The sequence below is a fragment of the Mchenga conophoros genome, linkage group LG10, assembly GCF_057382185.1.
Source record: "Mchenga conophoros isolate Kocher_MC1m ecotype Shallow Benthic linkage group LG10, M_conophoros_male_GT1.1, whole genome shotgun sequence".
In the NCBI taxonomy this organism is placed as follows: Eukaryota; Metazoa; Chordata; class Actinopteri; order Cichliformes; family Cichlidae; genus Mchenga; species Mchenga conophoros.
The window spans coordinates 29,331,145-29,351,232 of NC_140535.1; the positions used below are offsets into that span (position 1 = coordinate 29,331,145).

The following is a 20,088-nucleotide window of genomic DNA, read 5'->3' on the forward strand; positions in this document are numbered from 1 at the left end:
TTGTATTTACAGTTTTGAGGGATAAGCCTCTTAAATTTCTCTAACTAGAAATATATGTTAAAAAAGCAAAAACGATTTTCAATTTTTTGTAGTTTATTGCACTTTTTTGCAATTGATGTAATTACTATGCACTTAATGAATACATATTATTAAAATCTGGGCTATAATTGTTGTATTGATGTATAGCAACTTGAAATGCTCCCAAAAATGGCACCACACCATGTAAAAATATAATATAAGCTCTGGCGGACTTGGTTCTATGGTAGGTCTTAAAGGGTTAACAGTTGAATCAAGAACAGTTCCTGAAGAGGGCTTCAAAGAACAGACGAAAAAAAGGAAAGGACTCTAACTGGATTACCTAAGAAAACAACAAATCAGTGATGCATTTATGCAGTGTTTTGGAAAAACAGAACGCAAGTAATTAGAGACAGCATCATACGAGGCCCCATCTACAATTTTGTTTAGCTGCTAGAATTAGGCTAGAAATTTCTGAATTTAGTTTGGAAAATATTAACGTTTTACCTGTTGATCTACATTCCCGCTCTCACCTATGGCCAAAAGCTCTGAGTAGTAACCGAAAGAATGAGATCACCGATGCAAGTGGTGAAAATGAGGTTCCTCTGAGGAGACGGAGTAGAACTTCTACTCCTCCACATCTAAAGGAACCAGCTCAGGTAGTTCGGCTATTTGACTCATGTGCCTCGTAGGGTGAGATGCTTCAGACATTTCCTACCAGGACGACGCCTAAAAGCAGGACCCAGGACGAGCTGGAGAGATTACAATTTGATGTCTATCTTGGGAACAAATTGGTGTTCCCACAGATGAGCTACAGGAGGAAAGGAAAAGGGGGATTTAGACTGCTGTCCCTGGGACCCAGACCCAGATAAATGGAAATAAATAGACAGCAGTGCAGTATGCTATAAACTAGCCAGTGATTTACCACAGCCAGGGTGCTTGCCTGTACCTTCTGGCTGTAGCTCAGGAGGTAGGACAGGGCTCTACTAATTGGAAGGTTGGTGGTTCGATCCCTGGCTGCTCTAGTTTGCTTGGCATATATCATTGTGCAAGATCCAAACACCTAGTTTCTCTCTGATGAGTGTGAATGTTAGCTACAAAGTGCTTAAGTATATTAAAGTAAAAAGCACTTGTATAAATGGGTGAGTAAGGCATGTTGTATAAAGTGCTTAGAGTTGAGGTAGAGTAGAAAAATGCTATATAGGAAACAGTTCATTTACTTGGCAAAGATTAGTTTAATACATTTTAATTATTAATTAAGTAATCTGGAACATAGCGTGTGATGTCAGTAAAAGGATAGTTAAGCTCATCTGCAAAAAAAAAGGTTAGGAATTACAAATACTCCAGTGTTAAATACAATAAGTCTATATGAATGGTGGTACATAAATCAAACCATTGTCATTATGTAAAAAACAGTACTGTTGTTTTATTAAAACTATTGCAAATTTAAATAGCTTTGCTGTCTACTATCAATCAGTCTTTGCTGCAGCTATTTCTTTCCCCCAATTTCTTATTGGTTGGTGATGTTATTGTGCAAATATAGGGCTCCTGTCTCATCTGGTGCTCACACAGAGTTCTTTAACTCACTGGCTTTAGCAGGAATGATTCCTGTCAGGCTGTGTCTCAGGGCTTCCTGCAGTCCTGCTCCTTTCGTTCAAACCAGAAACTGATTCATAAGCCTCATCAGTAAACAAGGCCCGGTGACTCAGCGGGAGGAAAAACACATTCAGCCTGTCACATTTGAAAGTCAATGAGCTCCAGCATTCTTTGATACATTGCACCAGCTAGCCACCAATAACGAGAGATGTAGTGTACGTTTAGACAGTCTCGCCAGTGTTCCTTTGAATCTTTTTTGTAATGCTAAGTTTTTAATGAGTTGTTGACACTGATGATCCCAAACATCTGCTGGACCCTCACAGTTCATGATGGGATAAAACCAATTAGACAGCACCACCTCCGAGCTGGAGTTTGTTGGCTCTCAAGCATGTGTGAAACTCATCAGTTCAAGCTTTGCATGCCAGCCGACTTCCCAATGGATCATTTCTCTCTCTCCCTTTGTCTGCTCATTGGTCTGTACAGTCTTTTGTATTATCAAGGTTGTCTTTAAATAACAGAACTGTGGATAGATTAAAACTCTAACGCACATCAATAGAGTTCCAATACTAATCCCGATTACCTGGAGGCCTCAATTTGAATTGTCAATTTTGCTTCAGGAAGAGTTCTGAGGGGCTGCTTTGTATTTGAAATGCTTGATTCACTTTTAATTGAGTGCATAAAACAGATACTTTTGAAACCAACAACTGTGATTTTTATGAACTTGCTACGAACAGCTTCTGCCCTCAGGGAGGATTCCTTTTATATAATAAACAACCTCTGTACCCTTACGGAAGGCATCAGAAACAGCAGGGTAATGTTTATTATCATTTTAATGTATCTTTGGAATCTAAGCTTTTTAATTCAGGCTCATTTCATAGTAAAAAATATATGAGATCAAACATTAGACTTTGAACATTCAGTTCTGCAAATGTGATTTACTCAGCGGGAAAGTTACCCTAATGCAACTTTTTAATACAGTGTACCTTTTTTTTCCTACTGTATGTGGCTTTTTAAAATACTAATACAAGTAAACATTTTTTTGAAACTATTTCCATAAAAATACAGAAAACTCAATAAATGGACTAATTATTACATTCTGTGTATGGAAAAGGACCTCTTCTGCTTCTTTGTGTTATCTGTACACAACATATACATTAGAGTGCAAAAGTCTTGAGCTGCACCTCATTTGTTTATATTTTGCATTAATGGGGCCACACGTTTTTGTCATTTTTAAAGGGATCTTAAGCACAGATTTCTGGAGGTCTTTTGCTTTGCGCTGCCCTCTGACTCATGCAAGTATTAAAACAGGCACCAAACTCAAGGAATGAGCGAGTTTTTAGTCTACATATAACAGATAATTTAGCAAAGAACCAGTTTAGACACTTTGTTACTTGCAGCCTGTAAAAACATGAGCTGGTTCCATTGGCTTCGTTTAATCTATGAAAAATGGCAATGATACCACAGTTTGAAGGGCATAAAATAATATTTGTGCCCCAGCAAGATGATTTGCAAAGACTTAGTGGCAGAAGATTTCTCATATTGTCATAGCAAAGACATATCAGACCTAAAACACCATCTTTAGCAGATGAACAGTATCTGAAAGGTGTGCCCTTAAGAAAAAGAAAGAAAAATCTGTGAAGACCTGAGAGATGGATCTTGTCCTTCAGTTGATCTGTCAGCTGTTCACCGAAGCCTCATTAGAAGTGGTCTCAATGGAAGGTTGGTTGTTACGAAGCCATTATTAAGAAAGGGAACTGGAGAGAAAAGGCTGAGGTATGCCAAATTTCACAAAAACTGGACTGAAAGTCAGTGGCAACAGGTCTTATGTTCTAAATTGATTTTTTTTTTTGTTAAATCAATGTATCCATGTAGCATCATCTTCAAAGCATCTGATTGGCATGGCAATGATCCAAAACACTAGCCAATGCAGTTAATGAATTCCTGGTTAAAAAACAAAACAATGGGACAGTAAGCAGTCGATGGGACACTATGTGGTCCCCAAAAATGACTGAAACAGTTTAGGATCATCTGCACAGAGAACAGAGCAAAAGGGAGCCAACATCCAATGAAGAGCTTTGAATGTCCCTCTAGAAGCCCAGAGAACTATTCCTAAAGACTATTGAAAGAAATGACAAAGTTTCCCTAAGAGACTTGAGGCTGTGTTGAAGAATAAAGGCAGTCATAGCAAATATTAACTCTCAAAGTGGTTCGACTTGCACAAACTCTGCTTGTGCCTTCAAGCTTTCTTCCATTCTTCAAAATATAAAAAAACAAATGTTGGCTCGAGACTTTTGCACAGTTCTGTATGTTGGTGTATTATCGTCAGTAGCTTTGACAAGAATTTAAAAAAAACTGGTCAGTCTATTTTTCAGTATTCAGTTTCCTGTCATGTATCTAGTACACAACTCTGTCCCAGTTACCAGTTGCAACGGTGTGCTATTATTTAGAGCAAATTAAAAGTAAACTAATAAAGAGTAAGAAAGTGTACTTGTTTTGCACAGGTTTCAGTTGCAGTAGGATCTCTATGTAGGAACATATCAAGCGCAGAAGTTTGCCAAAGATAAACACAAGCTTACTTTTTAAAAATAGTTTATGAAAATTCATTTCAGTAAATATAATTATAGCAGCATACATGTGCTATCAATTAAAGGTAAAAAAAGCACTATACAGTCTGTGCAACTGTTAAGCCGACCCTTCTTCTGTCTCCTTCACCTTTGTCTGCTTAACTTTCCTCTCCTTCCTCCTCTGTCCATAAACATTTCTTTCCAATCATTCTTATAACCCAATACTTCATTAAAGTGTAGACCAGCCTCCCTCCTTATCAACAGCCACAAATTACTTGTTTTTTCAGCACCTTTTAATAACCCCAACAGGTTTTTCAGCCCATTGCTAGGCAATCAGAGCGGCATGGGAGGTCTCTAACCAAGCAGCAATCCCAGTGGCTTCATATCAGTGCAGCCCTGCCACTCCAACAGGGAAAATGTCACTTTGATATCTCCCCCTGGTCATTGTCAGTGTGGGGAGTCTAACCCAGCTAATGAAGTAAAAGGGAAAAAGCTGTGGGAGGAAAAATGGTCTGTGGTCAAAATCTGTGTTCTCAACGGCCCTGCTTGATGCCTTTCATTTGTTTTATATGTGTGTGTTGTTAATCCCCTCCTTCTGTTTTTGTGCCGTGTCATTTATCGTTTGAATTTCTGCATCAATCTTTTGCTTTTTTTTGTTTTGGGCTAGTATCATCAGCAACTTTGTGCTCTTCTCCTCTGAGAAATTAAGAATGCACAGGCATATTTATTTGTCAAAACTCCTCACTGCATAACAATGACAGCATAAGTACAACCCCAGCACTTGTTACTCATTAGACATTTAATCACTTCTAACAAACATGTGCTTGCTATCTTTCATGTCATGGTGTAATGCCTGTGAATAGACATAAAAGAGAAGAGTTCCCAACAAGATCTTTGATCATCTCATTCGGGTGGGACGAGATGATCTGTTGAAGTATCATCATTGTGTCAACATATTTAATGCACTGCGATCCAGCTAATTTATCAGAAAGTCTGCCGCAGACCTTTAAATCACCCACACACGGTGGCACACAAAGAGCTGCTGGCCCGAGATACTATCAGTAGTGTTCACAGTGACTTTATTTTATCTTCATGGCTTTTATACTTATTTGTTTCCCCACTTTTGTTTGTCATGTATTTGTCCCCTCATCCAGATGCTCCCACCACTACCCCTAAATCCACCACAGCCACCACCACCACCACCATCATCACCACCACCATCTCCTACCCCGAAATAAATCAAGGTACAGTATCACCTTCACGCAACCTGTTTATCTCTGTGTGCTTATGATTGTGTGAGTGTCTGTGTGTGCGCTCATGTGCATGCATGCTGCCTTGCTCCCAGTGTGCTGGATCCTTCCCTGTGTATTCCCATTTTTATTCCACAGTGGCAGCTTTATTTAGTCATGATGTTTTTGTCTTTTACCAAGTTATACACTGAAGCCATCATTTAACAGCTAAAACTAATGAGTCTGGGGCTGCAACAGGTATGCATAATCCTCAAAGAAAATGCAGTATTAGGATGTTAATCTTGCGTGTTTTCTTGGCTGTCAGCTCGTCTTATATGATAAGGAGTTGAGCAATCAAACTAGGCACATAGGTTCCTATCTATGTCAGACTTTATGATGAGATCATGTTGCCTAGCAACCAACTAGCAGTGAGCTAAAATTAACCAATTTTGCCAAACCAATCAGGAGTTAAATAAGCCAAACATGGCACGCAGGCACATCCTAAGCCCCCAAAGGTTCTTATCTATGTCAGACTTTATGGCGACATCGTGTTGCCTAGCAACCAACTAGCAGGGAGCTAAAATTAACCAATTTTGCCAAACCAATCAGGAGTTAAATAAGCCAAACTTGGCATACAGGGACATCTTGGGAATGTTCTTATTTACATGAGATATTATGACATCTACATGTTGAATGGCAACCCATCATAACTCGGCTGTGAAAGCTGTTTGTTGTCGACCCAAATGCAAAGCATGGGAAGCAAAATGAGCATTTAATGCTAATCCATAATACAGGAACTTACTAAAGGATAACCTGAATGTAACCAAACTAAGAACAGAAGACTCAAAGAACAGAGCTAGTAATTAAACCACAAAAAATTATAACCCTACACACACCCTACACCTATACAGAAGCCCAGCCCAAGGAAAACCTAAAATAATGAACATCAAATAATAAGTAAAATGCAAACAGACCACTGGAAAGGAAATAATAAATAACACCATATACACTAAATAAATCATAGTGCTAAATTTCAGAGGGAACAAAAGTTGAACATAAATCACAAAACCACTAACAATGAAGAACTAATCGAAAAATTGAAAACAAGGCTCCAAATCCCAGGGACCACGACACAACCGTGTAGCAATGTGCTAACATGACCCATTTTTCCCGAGATGATCAGGAGTTGAGCAACCACACTTGGCACATAGATACATCTTAGGCCCCTGAAGGTTCCTTTTTATACCAAATATTATTGTCATCATGTTGCCTAGCAACCACCTATCAATAGACTAAAGCGACCCATTTTAGCAGTTATGCTCCGATATCACCTTATAAAAGCATTTTATTATTTCAATTTTACAACAACACAAATTTATACTGGCAAAAGTTGAATTATGCGTAATATCTTAAGATGCCGTCATGTTAGCTGGCAACCAAGTGCGTTTTTACTTTTGTCTATGTGTAGTTATACCAGAAACACAGAGACGCCAAACAATACTGTAGCATGGGCATGCACTAGTAATAGTAGTGAGCTCCAAAAAATATCTGCACCATGGCCAAAACAGATGCTACGCTAGCTCACCCAGAGCTTCTATTCACCGATGAAGAAAGTGAGTTGCAGGGGGCTCGTGAAAGAAATAAGCAGATGTTGTTTTAGAGCCACATTTTGAAAATACAGTATTAATATGCTGTCTTTCTGAGAGCTTTAGTCAGGATGAGACCACGGCAGACTACACTTCGTTGTAATACAAAAGCATCAAGTTGATATGTTGCAATCCGATTTATACAAAAGAAAGAATATTTCCCACAATTTTATTCCCATCTGCAAAAAAGCAAATACTTAAAAAAAATAGAACATCACAATGTGGCTTCTGTTGCCTTGTAATTTTCTGGTGCCATTTAAAAAAAGTGCATCTGATTGTGCCATTTTAAATCTTTCTCTGGCATTAAATAATTTATTCTTAGCAATTGCAGCCTAGAAATGGTAGGGTTGCAATCTGAGGCATTAACATGGCAAATTACAACTCATATACACAAATAAATGCACAAAAGCTCTTTGAAGGGCTGATTAACATAGAAACATTAAATAAAAAAGTAACAGAATTTAGACAACTTCAGCTATATTTTTACTTTGTAAGTATGTGTGCAAGTGAGTGGGTGAAGATGAGTTTTGATGTTCAAAGGGCAAATAGTAGGCCAAGGTTTAGTACCTCATGTTGTTTTGTTGTCAGTGGAAGTAACCAGGTGGTCGTCACTGCTTGTTGTTCCCAAATCGTTCTCAGCAGGGATTCAAAAGAAAAGCCAGGTGCGCAAAAACATGTTAGAAAAGAGTTAATTTTTCAAATTAGACTGCTGCACCACTGTACTTTGCACCATCACAGTAACGTGACACTTCACTATGGCATCAGCTTAATTGGTAAGATGTCAAGAGTTGGTGCAAGCAAACATCTATATGAAGCTGTGAATAATGGTACATAAATAGTGGGATTACTATGACAATTCTGTGAATTTGATGGTTCTGTAGCATTTACTCACTACAGACACACGAGTCGCCTTTTATTTGAAACTCATCTCTCATTCAGGAAGTCAATTATAGATCATACTCTAGGTGGGTTGTGGAAAAAGGCGAACACTAGAGGTGAACAATAACTTGAACATGAGCAGTTGAAAATTAGACCCTTTTGAAATAAGCAAATTTTATCTCACTCTTTCAACAGCAGAACTCGAGGCTATTGTGACTATAAATCTCCAAAGGGTGCAGATAGAAAACATCACTTTATGCCTCGTCTCAGAAATCAGCCTGAGCTCCAAATGCAATCAAAGCCTCTCTGACAGACCGCTCAATTGGAACAAATCTCACAAGGCTGGCAGAAATCACAGGCATTGTGCTTGATTATGCCATCTGATTGGATTAAAGAGAATACCTATCTATGCAGGCTGATTGATAGCTCCTTTGCCTCAGATCAAGGAGTGTGGAGTCTGCTCTGGCCTGTTCTGATTATAGCAGTCCTCAAAGTGAGATCTGTGCTGCTTTGCAAAATAATTATGCTCCTGCTGTGAATAATAGATTTACTTTAAAGGTAAATAATAAGAACCGTAAAAAAATATTTTGCAACCTCTGCTTGCACAAAATGAGCAAATTAGTCAGTGAATTAAAAAAAAGTAGTTACCCAGGCCCTTAATTGCATCTTTGCTCAGTTCGGATCAGTCATGCTAAAACGACAGCTGGATGTAGCCATGCTTTCTTGTTTCTTCAAAACGAGCATCTTGAAGAACATCATTAACTCTGTGATGCTGACTTTAGAGCTCATGCCACTGACGGTAATTTGTAAAGACTGTGGCTGTATGTTAAGGGACATCTCGCGAATTTGTGACTGATTAGAAGTCTCCCAATGGCAAGGAGGAATCACAGTAGGGCTGAAGCCAGTCCCAGCTGTCTCCCAGCTGTGGGCAAGAGTCACGGTACACTCTGGATAGGTTTCTGTGCTTTTGCAGGGGTAAACCAGACCATTCACCCTCAGATTCACACCTATGGCCTATTTAAAGTCACCAGTTAACCTTGGGCAGTGTTGGGCAAGTTACTTTGAAAAAGTAATAAATTACTTCTTCAAAAAAGTTAGTAACTGAGTTACAAGATTCTAAAAGTAATTAATTACTTGAAAAGTAACTATGGTGTTACTTTAAAAAAAAATGTTTAACCCTCTGGGGTCCAGGGTATAATTGGCCATTTTAACCACTTTTGATGTTTCCTCTACATTTCACCTTTAAAAACTATTTACTTTGCCTTATTTGGTATCATTGTTTTCAGCACAATCTCACGTGTCTGAATTTACAGTTATGTTTTTATTTTGACATACTGTATTAACACAATTGATCTAAAATCAGACAAAAAACATAAAATCCAATTAGAAAAAAGTTATTTTTTACTGTAACAACCACAAATATGTTCAATGACTCACATTTCATAACTTTAAATGCAAATATTAATTGACAATTTTAAAATTATATGCACAAGTTTTGCAAACAATAAAGTTATTTGCAGCCATTTACCTTTTACCCCTTTTTTAAATAACCATTTCAAGCTATTTACAGAACAATCAGCTGTTCTGCATTCAATAAGATGCCACACAAATTATTTGTGCCACTCCAAATATTTCTGTCCACTATAAAGGAGAACATCACAGTCTGATACCTGCAGGTCTGACAGCAGCAGGTGTATCACTCCTGTTTCTACCTGGAGACAGCAGTCGCCTCATTGTTCGGACACACAACACAAAACTATCCACAACACTAACTACACAACACAACACATTAACTACACACTCCAAACACACTAAACATCACAAATCTCTCACATCTCAAAACTCGCTCTCTCTCTCTTTTTCTGCTGTCTCTCTCTCTGTCTCTCGCTGTCAGTCCTAAAACTTCCCCCTCTTCCTAAACAACCAAATGTCATGTTGCCATATCATTTTTTGATTGGTTGACATGGTGCATTTTTCCACCAACACGAAAGGGCGGGGTTTTGTTTTGTTTTCTGGTTTTTTTTGCTCATAAGCAGAGAGTGCTTGCTAGCGCTGTCCTTAGACAGTAAACATGACGAAACTATTGAGGAAAAACAGGCGTATATATTGTTTATCATGACTCTGGTTTTACGTGGCCTATCAACACAATTAAAAACTGGTATATATCAACTTGTTGCTTTGTCATCTTAAAGTGGTCATGTGATTGGCTTACCACGACTACTTTATTCTTCCTCAGTCAAACAGCAGCACTCATGCGATTGTTTTGCCCCAGGTGTTGTGCCAAAAAGTGATCATCTACCAGAAAGTGATTGCCGTCCGCGGGAGCTCACGCAGCTGCTTAAAGCTGTAGCACCCAGATTACTTACAGCTACTTCCGTGCAACTGATGCGGTAAGCTGAAGACAGCTTCAACCGTCTGTTTGTTGAAAAATAGTAACGTGACCGCACGGCATTTTCTTGTTAGTAACAGTAACGGCGTTGTAACGATAGGAATAGTAATTAGTTAGATTACTCATTACTGAAAAAAGTAACGCCATTAGTAACGCCGTTTCTTGTAACACCGTTATTCCCATCACTGACATTGGGTGCATGTGCGGGAAGAAATCGGAGAAGCCTGGCAGAAATGGGAAGAACATACAAACGTCACAGTGGGGACATTTTGGTGATTCGTCTGACAGCAACCTGTGTGGTGATTGCATGGACTACATAATGCTTATCGCAATCGTTTTGCTTTAAATCAGGTCACTTATTGATCTCCAGGTGAACTTACTTGATACAAGGAAGGGTAATAAGGAAACATCAAATATCTGCTTTTGTTGCACTGGGATCATTTAAGGGTTTGGGTTTGTTTTTTTTGGTTGACTGTTTGCATGTTGACAACCAGTTTGCCTGATTTTTTTTGTGTCTTATCCTCTTGAATAAGAAATTATTGAGAGATATGATATTGATTGGCAAAACTACACAGTCAAGATCAAAGTTGTATTAAACTAATGTATAACTCTTTGAAAACTATAAATTTATTAAACAGCAAAATGCATTTCATTTTTCATCTTGGAGAAAATACAGCAATTTTCAAAATAGTCAATATGCTGGGTAAGATTTTTATAATTCAATTCCAATTTATTTTCACTAGTCAGATGACCCCCGATGTGAGCAGGCACTTTGGCGACTGCCTTTGACAGGTAGCAACATTCAGCAGAACCAGGTTCAGGGAGGGGAAGTCATCTTAATCAGTCGGGGATGATTGGGGGGAGAAAAGGCACACTGTGGAAGAGAGCCAAAGATGAGTAATAACCAATGATTAAATGCAAAGTGATGTATAAACACAAAATACCTGCTCGGCTAAACTCAAGTCTACTTTCGGTTGTTTCAGTTTCGGTCATTTTCCATTACAACTGAGTATCACATACGCGGTTTGGAGTCATTACAGCAACGCAACAGAAAGTCTCGTGACGTCATTTGTATGCAACACAAGTGCATCACAACAAGGGAGGATGTCGAGGCGATTGTATACCCGCTGCTCAGTCCATGGACCACAATGTTGGGCTTCATAAATTGAGATTTTGATTTTCAAGGAGTCACTCTCATGAGCCATCAAGTGATGCCACTGGCTGGCCAATTGGTGGCATACAGTCTGGTGATGTTACACTTTCAGACTGACTCAGATGGCTTGGGACCCTGGCCGAGTAGGTAGTAAAAAAGTACACGGGACAGGTTACAACCACCTTCTGAAAACTCTAAAACTGAGTCGAGCTGAGGGGAGTAGGAACAGGCTGGAAAAGGGCTAATACAGAGTGAAAAGAGGTGAGTGAAGAAGAAACACTCAGTGGATCATGGAAGGCAGCCTAAGAGAAAGTGAATGTATTGAACTATAAAATTAAGAAAGGTTATGCATGCTTATTATGAAAACTATATACAGTTTTTATACAATTTATAAATAAATATAACATTTATGGTGCAGGTGCATCTACGAGAGAGAATAAAGGGAGCTTTCACTGTTACCTTAGACTCTTAACAAAAGCAGGCTCAGCTGTGATCGCATCATGTTGGGTATTTATGGGTGTGTACATGATTCTAGTTCTCATTTTGCCTTCCACTTTAATGCCACCTCTTAATAAGAAGAAAGAATGTCTGGAGAAAATCACACCCTAAACAGACTCTCACTGAAAAAGAATTATGATCATTGACTGTCTCTGCAGTAAAAAAACAACAACAACAAAATCTCTGTACAGTATATTGGCAAGTTATTTCAGTCCCCGGTGAGCAGAACTTACGTTGAGATGCGTGGGCTGATAAAGCCAACCTCACGTCGGCAGGGCCAATATTTTCAGGTTGAAACAACCCACTTATAGTTTCTGCCAGATGTCCTCTCTTTGCTTTCAACTATCAGGGGCATTCCATTATTACTGTGTATATAGATTGAAGGCAGCAGACTCATATGGCCATAATACGCTCTGCCAGTTGATTTCATTTACCCACAGTGTGCCGCACAGATCAGAGACCCACTGCCAAATGAATCTATCAGAGTGGGATTGGATTTTTTTATTTTTTTTATTTTTTTTTTAGCAATTTCCCATTAGAAGGACAGAAAAGAGAACTTTAAAAAATCTGTTAGAGTCCCACCACATGGCTTTTAAGTGCTTGGCAGGGTTTAGAAAGTGACATGGGAAAATGACTAAATTACTGTTTTCACCACTAAATAAATTTCTAAATGGAGATATCTTGCTGACCAACTCCTGCAATTAGGATATAGTAGTCACATGTCATTTTTTATACTTATTAAACCCTTTTCAAGAACTGCTTCTTCTTTTTCAGTAACCTAACTTATTTTCTCTAATGCTTAGCTAGTTGTATTCTTATTGTCAGTGTCAGGGCAGAAAAAAATTTTTTACTTGAAAAGTAACTTTCACACTTTCCTCGGATGCATTAGGTTCATAATAATAGTCACGGCCAAGAGAGATGAAAACTGACCTTAAAACCACAAATGCGCTGCTTTATTCAACATTATGATGTCTCCCATCAACAAACTACAGCTAATCTTTGCCTAATTCGATACAGTGACAAATGAATAATTGTTCCTAAGCCAGGAATGAGAAATATGCATAATAAATGTGTACCTACTGCAAATAAAACAATCAGGCGGCAGGGTAGCATTATTTTTAATTGATGAAAGACCGTAAACGGCGCTGACAACCAATTCATTTAACCCACACTATAAACAGAACATACAACAACACCGGCACGGCGAGGGAAAGGAAACAAACATTCATTACATTTGTCAGGGCCTTAAAATACATAAACACCATCTGGTGAAGTGACTTAGAAATTTTATGAATTTAGATGTGCCACCATCTATCCTAACCACTAACACATCCTTACATAGTAATGCACTGTCACATACTAATGTGTGGTATTGTTACCACTTTGTTCAGTTTGAGTTCCTATCCATTTTCAAATTGGAGCCAGCCAGCTATAACTAATTTGATTAAGGTCAATAGCAACACAATAATTGACGTCATGTGATATTAGAGCGCCTCAGTGGAATTATAGTGCTCAGTATCATTGAAAACAGCAGTCAGGAGCCCAACATGGCTTCTTAATGCGAGAGTATATTGTCTTTTAGAGGTATTACTGCATTTTATAGTGACCACAAGGAGATGAAGGTTGTAAAGCAGGGCCAGGAGGTAATCAGGTTGCCACAATATCTGAAAAGTATCACCAGCAAACACAGTTTTGCAACCTTTCATATTGCAGCTCCTAAAATAAATGCACGAATTATGTCAATAAATCCTGTATTTCTATTACTGAATTAGTGGTTTTTGTCTAACAGTATTGGACCGAAGCACCTGGGTTTTTTAATCCAGAATCTATAGCCGTGCTATAACGTACAGTACATGGACATAGGTATGTGAAACGAGATGTCAAGAGAGGGGCAGATCTAACTGAATGGCCTGTCAATCACTCGTTTTTAGCCATAGAGCGTATCCTGAATCATCATGCTTTGTAAAACTTGGAATGACCATAATTTACAAAGTAAACTTACTTTTTTTTTTTTTTTTTTTTTTTCATTACAACCAATACTTTATTGTGAATGTATGAACCAATTAACTGTTAACAATGCCGAAACAAATGGTCATGTCTGTCTATGTGCCTGAAGCTCAATAAGCTGCCGCAGCTGGTGTGAATTGGCCATTGGGAGCACAAGGCAGACTTTAATATCTCCCAGGGATTTTTCTGTCTGGTTGCATTTTTGTTGCATCATGTCTCCGAATTACCTCGCCATAAAAAAAACCTTCATTAACCATTATAAAACCAATAAAGACTGAAGAGATGTTTAAAACCTATCCTTTTTTTTTTTTTTTTTTGTTAAACTTACTTAGAGAAGATTCATGGATGAAGTGAAGGAGGGTTAGTGTGACGGAAGAGGGTAATGGAGAATGGAGGATAAGCCACTGCAGCGAGACTAAACTTAAATGGTAAATGAACTGGTTTTTACCTAAATATTGATCCCATAAACTCATGAGAAGCCTTTACTGAGGACAGATCAGACTGGCATTTACCAGAGACTAAAGGACAGGAAGTTGTGGTTCAAATTACAAACAAAGCCCCCAGTTGCCATTTCAAACAAAAAGCAGGTTTAAGGCATTCGAACATTAGCCTCACTTTTCAGACCTGCAAACTACTTACTGTCTGCGTAGCCCATATCATGCTAGAATTCAATAATACTACAATAATACATAGAGAGAAAAAAAACTAACAATCATATGACCCCCTATGAGCAAGCACTTTGGTGACAGTGGGAAGGAAAAACTCCCTTTTAACAGGAAGGAAACCTCCGGCAGAACCAGGCTCAGGGAGGGGCGGGGCCATCTGCTGCGACCGGTTGGGGTGAGAGAAGGAAGACAGAATAAAGACATGCTGTGGAAGAGAGACAGAGATCAATAACAAGTGTGATTCAATGCAGAGAGGTCTGTTAGCACATAGTGAGTGAGAAAGGTTTATCCCTAAAAACATTTATTGTAATGCACTTTCACTACTGGGTTAAATTTGTGTCTGTTCCAAGAAGAAGAAAAAACAAGTGACCAGAAACTTAAAAAAATAAATAATAAAGATCACTATAATACGATTGCACCTCAAACTGACTTTGAAAAGAATTTCCTCCTGGATTTTCTGTTGTTCTCCAGCATTCAACTGTTATTACAGAGCAAAATCTTTTGTTGAAAAGAAAGAGATACAAGTTTCTCTATCAGCAGCGCTCCACGGGGGACGGAAAAGTCTGGGAAATATAGGAAATCACAAACTAAAGCCAGAGTAGAGAAGCCAGGTCAGTGGATCCAACAAAAAAGTAATCTAACAGCCAGCGGGGACACCCAGCAGCATGTTGGCATTTTTCTGTACTGCAGGGTTCCCCCTAATGCATTTCTACCAATATAATTATGATTGGCACGCAGTTATCTCTGCATGTTGAGCTGGATTTCGTGTCACAGTAAGTCACCAAAGGGCTTGTGGGAATCATGACAACTAGTCATGAAGCCATGTCCTCACCATGTCTCTGAATGTCAGCGAGGACAATGCCGATGTCTCAGTTGACCTGAAGCTAGAGATGGTGAAAGAGGGCTGCTGGAAAGAGAGGCTGTTCAAAAATGTACAGGCAATCACTCTGCAGCAGACATACTGAATGGTCCCACATGGTTACCACCCACAGTGTAATGAGGTCAGGTTGGCAGGTAGGCAGGTCAGGCTGCCTTTCTGTTGACTGAGGCTTGCAGCGACACAGGCTTCATTTTACATTTGGATGCCAGTGAACACCAGTGCATAAATCTCTTCTCCGGTGGCAGAGATGTTTTGAAAAGAGGCTATTATCATCTTTTGATCTAACCCTTCATAAGATGTGCTCTGATCTACTGCTGTTGCTATTATACTGGAATGTATAAAATCAAAATAGTCGAGCCAGTCATTTCCCTATTTCCTCCTACTATACAAATACTTTTCCCCCCGTGCTCTCTCATAGACTCATGAAGTGTCACCAGTCAATTAAAAAAATGGAATCATATTCTACAACTCCTTGTTTCTTTCTGTTTTAGGAAAATATAAGGCAGATAATAGTACAGCAGACCTGCCTCCACCTTCTGGTCCTCATAAACATTTTTTTAAAGAAATGAAAAGTCAGCGTAGTGTGACATTTGATTTGGTTTTATTGTTAAGAAACTGTTCATAACAGGTGTAGTCACCACCATAAATACAGAAACCTTAAATAGAAAATTACTCCCTGCTTCTGGGGGCTGCAGCCATGTAGAACATTTACCAAATAGACTGCTGTGAGAGAGACGCTGTAAGGCTGAGATATGCCATTTAAAAGATCCTAAGGACAAATCTGTCCTCCCTGTTGGCTTTAAAAGAGACAAACTAGGAGACACTTGAGTCAAATGTGTTGCTGGATGGAAGAATGCAACAGTCAGCTGTTAGGAGACATGCATCTTCACTCACTATCATAGTAAATATGTAGGTTCATTTATGCTGTCTTTCTTCTCCGTGTCAGAGCCTGGATTTGGATTTTGAATTTCTTCACCAACAGTCAGCAAAAATGCTTCTGCGACACTTACCAGAGTCTAAAAAGGTGTTCCAGAAGCCACCGGAGATGATCAGAGTACGAGGCATCAGGCATTTAAACCTGAGTCTTTACCAACAACAGACTGATTCTGGAAAAAGTTTGAATCAGCTTATGTCCTCTGCTTCTCAGTCGCCTCTTTTTGCTAAATAAAATAAACTCACTGGTCCCTGAAAATAACCATGTCTTAAGATTGCCAACATTTTCCACTACCAGAGATTTTTGCAGCTGTCTACCTGTATGACATTTTACCTAAAATGAGCATTTTTCAGACCTTCTTCATGCCTATTTTGAGATGCCAGCATTTCCAGAGAGATTTGCACTGCATTTTTATAAAACAAAAAACAAAAAACACCCTGCAATAATACTTACACACACTAAGCTATTTAAACTTTTACCTATCTCCATGTGAATGTGACTCAAACACCATAAATATCAGAGCATGTAATGTGTAAGTTTACAGGGTTTTTTGCCCCTACAACACTATACATAATGTGATAAGCATGATATTTGTTCACTGCTCTGGCGAGACGAACAGACGCTGTTGCTGATAATGCAGACACTCCTGACTGAGCCGTAAATACAGACGCAATGTGGTGACTGCAATTCAAAAAAGATTTTCAAATTCATTTTTGAGCACAGCCACCACTTTTAAAACAAATTTGATCAAATGTGACTGCTGATCGTGTACTTGTCTCTTTCCATTATCCAGATAGGAGCTTGGCCTTGTTAGCCTGAAAAAACTGCCAAGTAGCACGACTTGCTTCGTGAAAGACTTTTCTAAGGTCTGCTAATACTTGTCAACAATCCTTTTGGAACTCAGACAACATCAAAATAACTGTAAATACCACTGCCCAAACACTCACAATTAGTGAAATAGGATCCTGCTTGTCATATTTACGCCAGGGTATTGTTTTATACCTCCTAATTCCTGTGGAAAGCAGTGTCATTCTGTCAACATATAACAGTGTAAACCTAATTGTCACTTCAGAACTAATACAGCATCCTTTTGGTATGACAGGATTCTGTAATCAGGATCAAGCAAGTTTATTGTGTGGGGATTTTACGCTTTCGTTTGTTTGTTTGCGGCACAAAATGAGATAGCTGGGTAATGCACGTCCACATTTAACAGTCTACCTTACTAATCTGGCTCAAAGAATTTCTCTATATACAGCATCCAATTGCAAAAAAGCACTATTTTGGTCACTTCTGTGGCTCATACTAAGGGCTGTAACTTCACCAAATATGCATTGTCAGTCTAATCCCTGGCCCAGGGCGTTATTTAGCACTGACATGTCTCAACTACTCAAGGAGAACGGATCCTTTGAGACTTCAGTAACTCTAAAACGGACTCACCTTGTGAAATTGCTCCCTGTATCATAGCTTCTGGCAGCAGAGGTGAGGTGTGGCATTGGTCTATTGTTCCCTGCACATTAGCACCGAGCACAAATCTCTAACTTGCAATAACATCTATCTGTATCAACGCCTTACAGGCCCTGTCACATGTCCCTGCAGAGAGAAAAGACCAAAGAATTGGAAGTGACACACGGGAACAAAACTGTCCTGCTTCAGAATAATCGGCTTTTCATAGTCAAGGAGGGCCTAAACTTTATTGTAGGGTTACTTCCACCACACGAGCACTTCATATGCGGATCATTCGCAGAGCGGATACGGAGTAGAACTTATCTTTTGATTGGCTACACCTGCGATGGACCTCTATAGTCGAAGTGAGACACAGAATGCACATAATTTCATTGATTATTATAAACGGCCAGTGTCTCAGGATGCTCTCTACAAATGGTCCACATGTAGTATGTTAGACATAGAGAAGATGTTAGGGGTACGTTCTGAAATCAAAACCCAAAAATAATATATGAGTAAGACTACAAATCTTCTCAAATGTAACACACTGAACCTTTTAAAACACACTGCAGTTGACATAGTTAAAGACATGTAACTGGTAGTTTAAATGAGAGTGAACTGTTTGTTTTCGTCTCACCAATTATACAGTGGGGTGTAGCAGTCTGCTGTGTGCACTGAAGCTACACCAGCTTTGGCTGTGATTTGTCTCTGTTTTACACATTGGTCTAATGTAAAAGCAACCTAATCAAAGCAGCCAGCGTTGCTAAATGCACTGAGTTGATGGATCTCAAATGGCTTAAGTCATTGAAATATTATAAATCTCCAGCTATCAACTAAACTTAATAAGCCATGTGAAATGTCTGTATTTACTTAACCAAGAGCTACGCATAATATACACTGTAAATATAATTTTCCTGTGAAATTCTATTAGTTACCATGATGCCACCACATTTTTCGAAGTTGGATAATGCAGATAATGTTCAAATTTGATAACGTTTTTTCCTCTCGAGCTACAGTGCTGCTGAACAAAATGGTGAAGTAGTCATGCTTGATAGCAAACGCTGCACAGCAGGGCAGGTGTAACATCTATTGAGACAGCGCTTGTCAGTTTATCTAACAGCATCTGAAATCCTCTGACGGCAGACTCAAGGATGTGCAGCAGCTGATAATTTATATAGCGTTTTCCACAAAAAGAAGAAAAAAACTGCAAGCTGACACTCATCAGTCCAAGTTTTACACAGTCCCGGTCAAGATCATTTTAGCTGGATTTACTAGTAGTGGAGCTAAAATGTAAGGTCGCCACTCTCACGAATACCAACTACAGGAAAGTGCATTTAAATTTAAAACCTGGTGTTGAAAAAGCCTAAAGTGATAAGAGTTGGCTGGTGATAATTTGGCTGCTGTATCTCATTCAATGCAGAGTTATTTCAGCAATGAATTCTGTTACTTTGTTTCTGCTTTACTTAACTATTTGCCATATGAAACATTGCCTTCATAAAGTGCTGGTGAAATGTTTTCCAAGTCACAAACTGATACATCAAGACGGCTGCACAATTATTTCCCCTCGATAGTCTTTCATTTCTGCACACCAAAGCTGCCAACAGCACACGATAATAGTCTCTTCCATATCTCCTCGAGCAGTAGCCACACTCCCCTCTGAGTCGAACGTCCAGTGTGTGCAGTGCAAAGTGTATTTTTGTGTGTGAATGCAAGCCCGTGTTTATCTCTGCACTGCCTTTGGTTCCCTTTGATTTCCCTTAAGTCTTATGTCTTTTGTCATGTTCTGGTCTTCTGAATGCTTGCTTATGGGTGTCATTTGTTTTCTCCCCCTGCCCTGCTCCCTCCCTGCCTCCCCCACCCCAATTCTTCTTTATTTGCATGCTGTTCCTCCTGTTCCACACCTCCCTCCACAACTGCCATGTCCTCTCCTTGTGTGCTCAGACACTGCGCCCAGCACTGAACCTGCAGCTCATGGTTGGTATCTCTACTTTCCTCCTTATGTCTCTCTTGCTCTCTCTTTTTTTTTTAACTTGTATATTTGTCTTTGCAGCATGCCTGCTTTTACTGTTACACAACAGACATTATTGTGCCAGGCTGCCCAGCCTGGAAATGTCAGCTTTGTGCTGTGTGTCAGGTTTATGTTGGCCATACTGAAGCAGGTACCAGTCAGGCTGCATTTTACTTTAATTG

The 20,088-nt window shown here is 39.1% G+C and overlaps 1 protein-coding gene across 5 annotated transcripts in view; it reads left to right on the plus strand.

Moving 5' to 3' along the window:
- cadm1a (cell adhesion molecule 1a) overlaps window positions 1-20,088 on the plus strand; it is a 466,960-nt gene that overhangs the window by 404,760 nt on the left and 42,112 nt on the right. For 2 of the 5 annotated variants that reach the window (XM_085289740.1, XM_085289741.1), the window contains 2 exons: window positions 5,330-5,419; window positions 19,840-19,872. The exons of 1 other annotated variant lie outside the window; for it this stretch is intronic. In XM_085289740.1, the coding sequence (XP_085145866.1) occupies window positions 5,330-5,419; window positions 19,840-19,872 (123 nt within the window). The remainder of the gene's footprint in view (window positions 1-5,329; window positions 5,420-19,839; window positions 19,873-20,088) is intronic. 2 more of the 5 variants (XM_085289742.1, XM_085289744.1) reach the window with 2 other exon arrangements.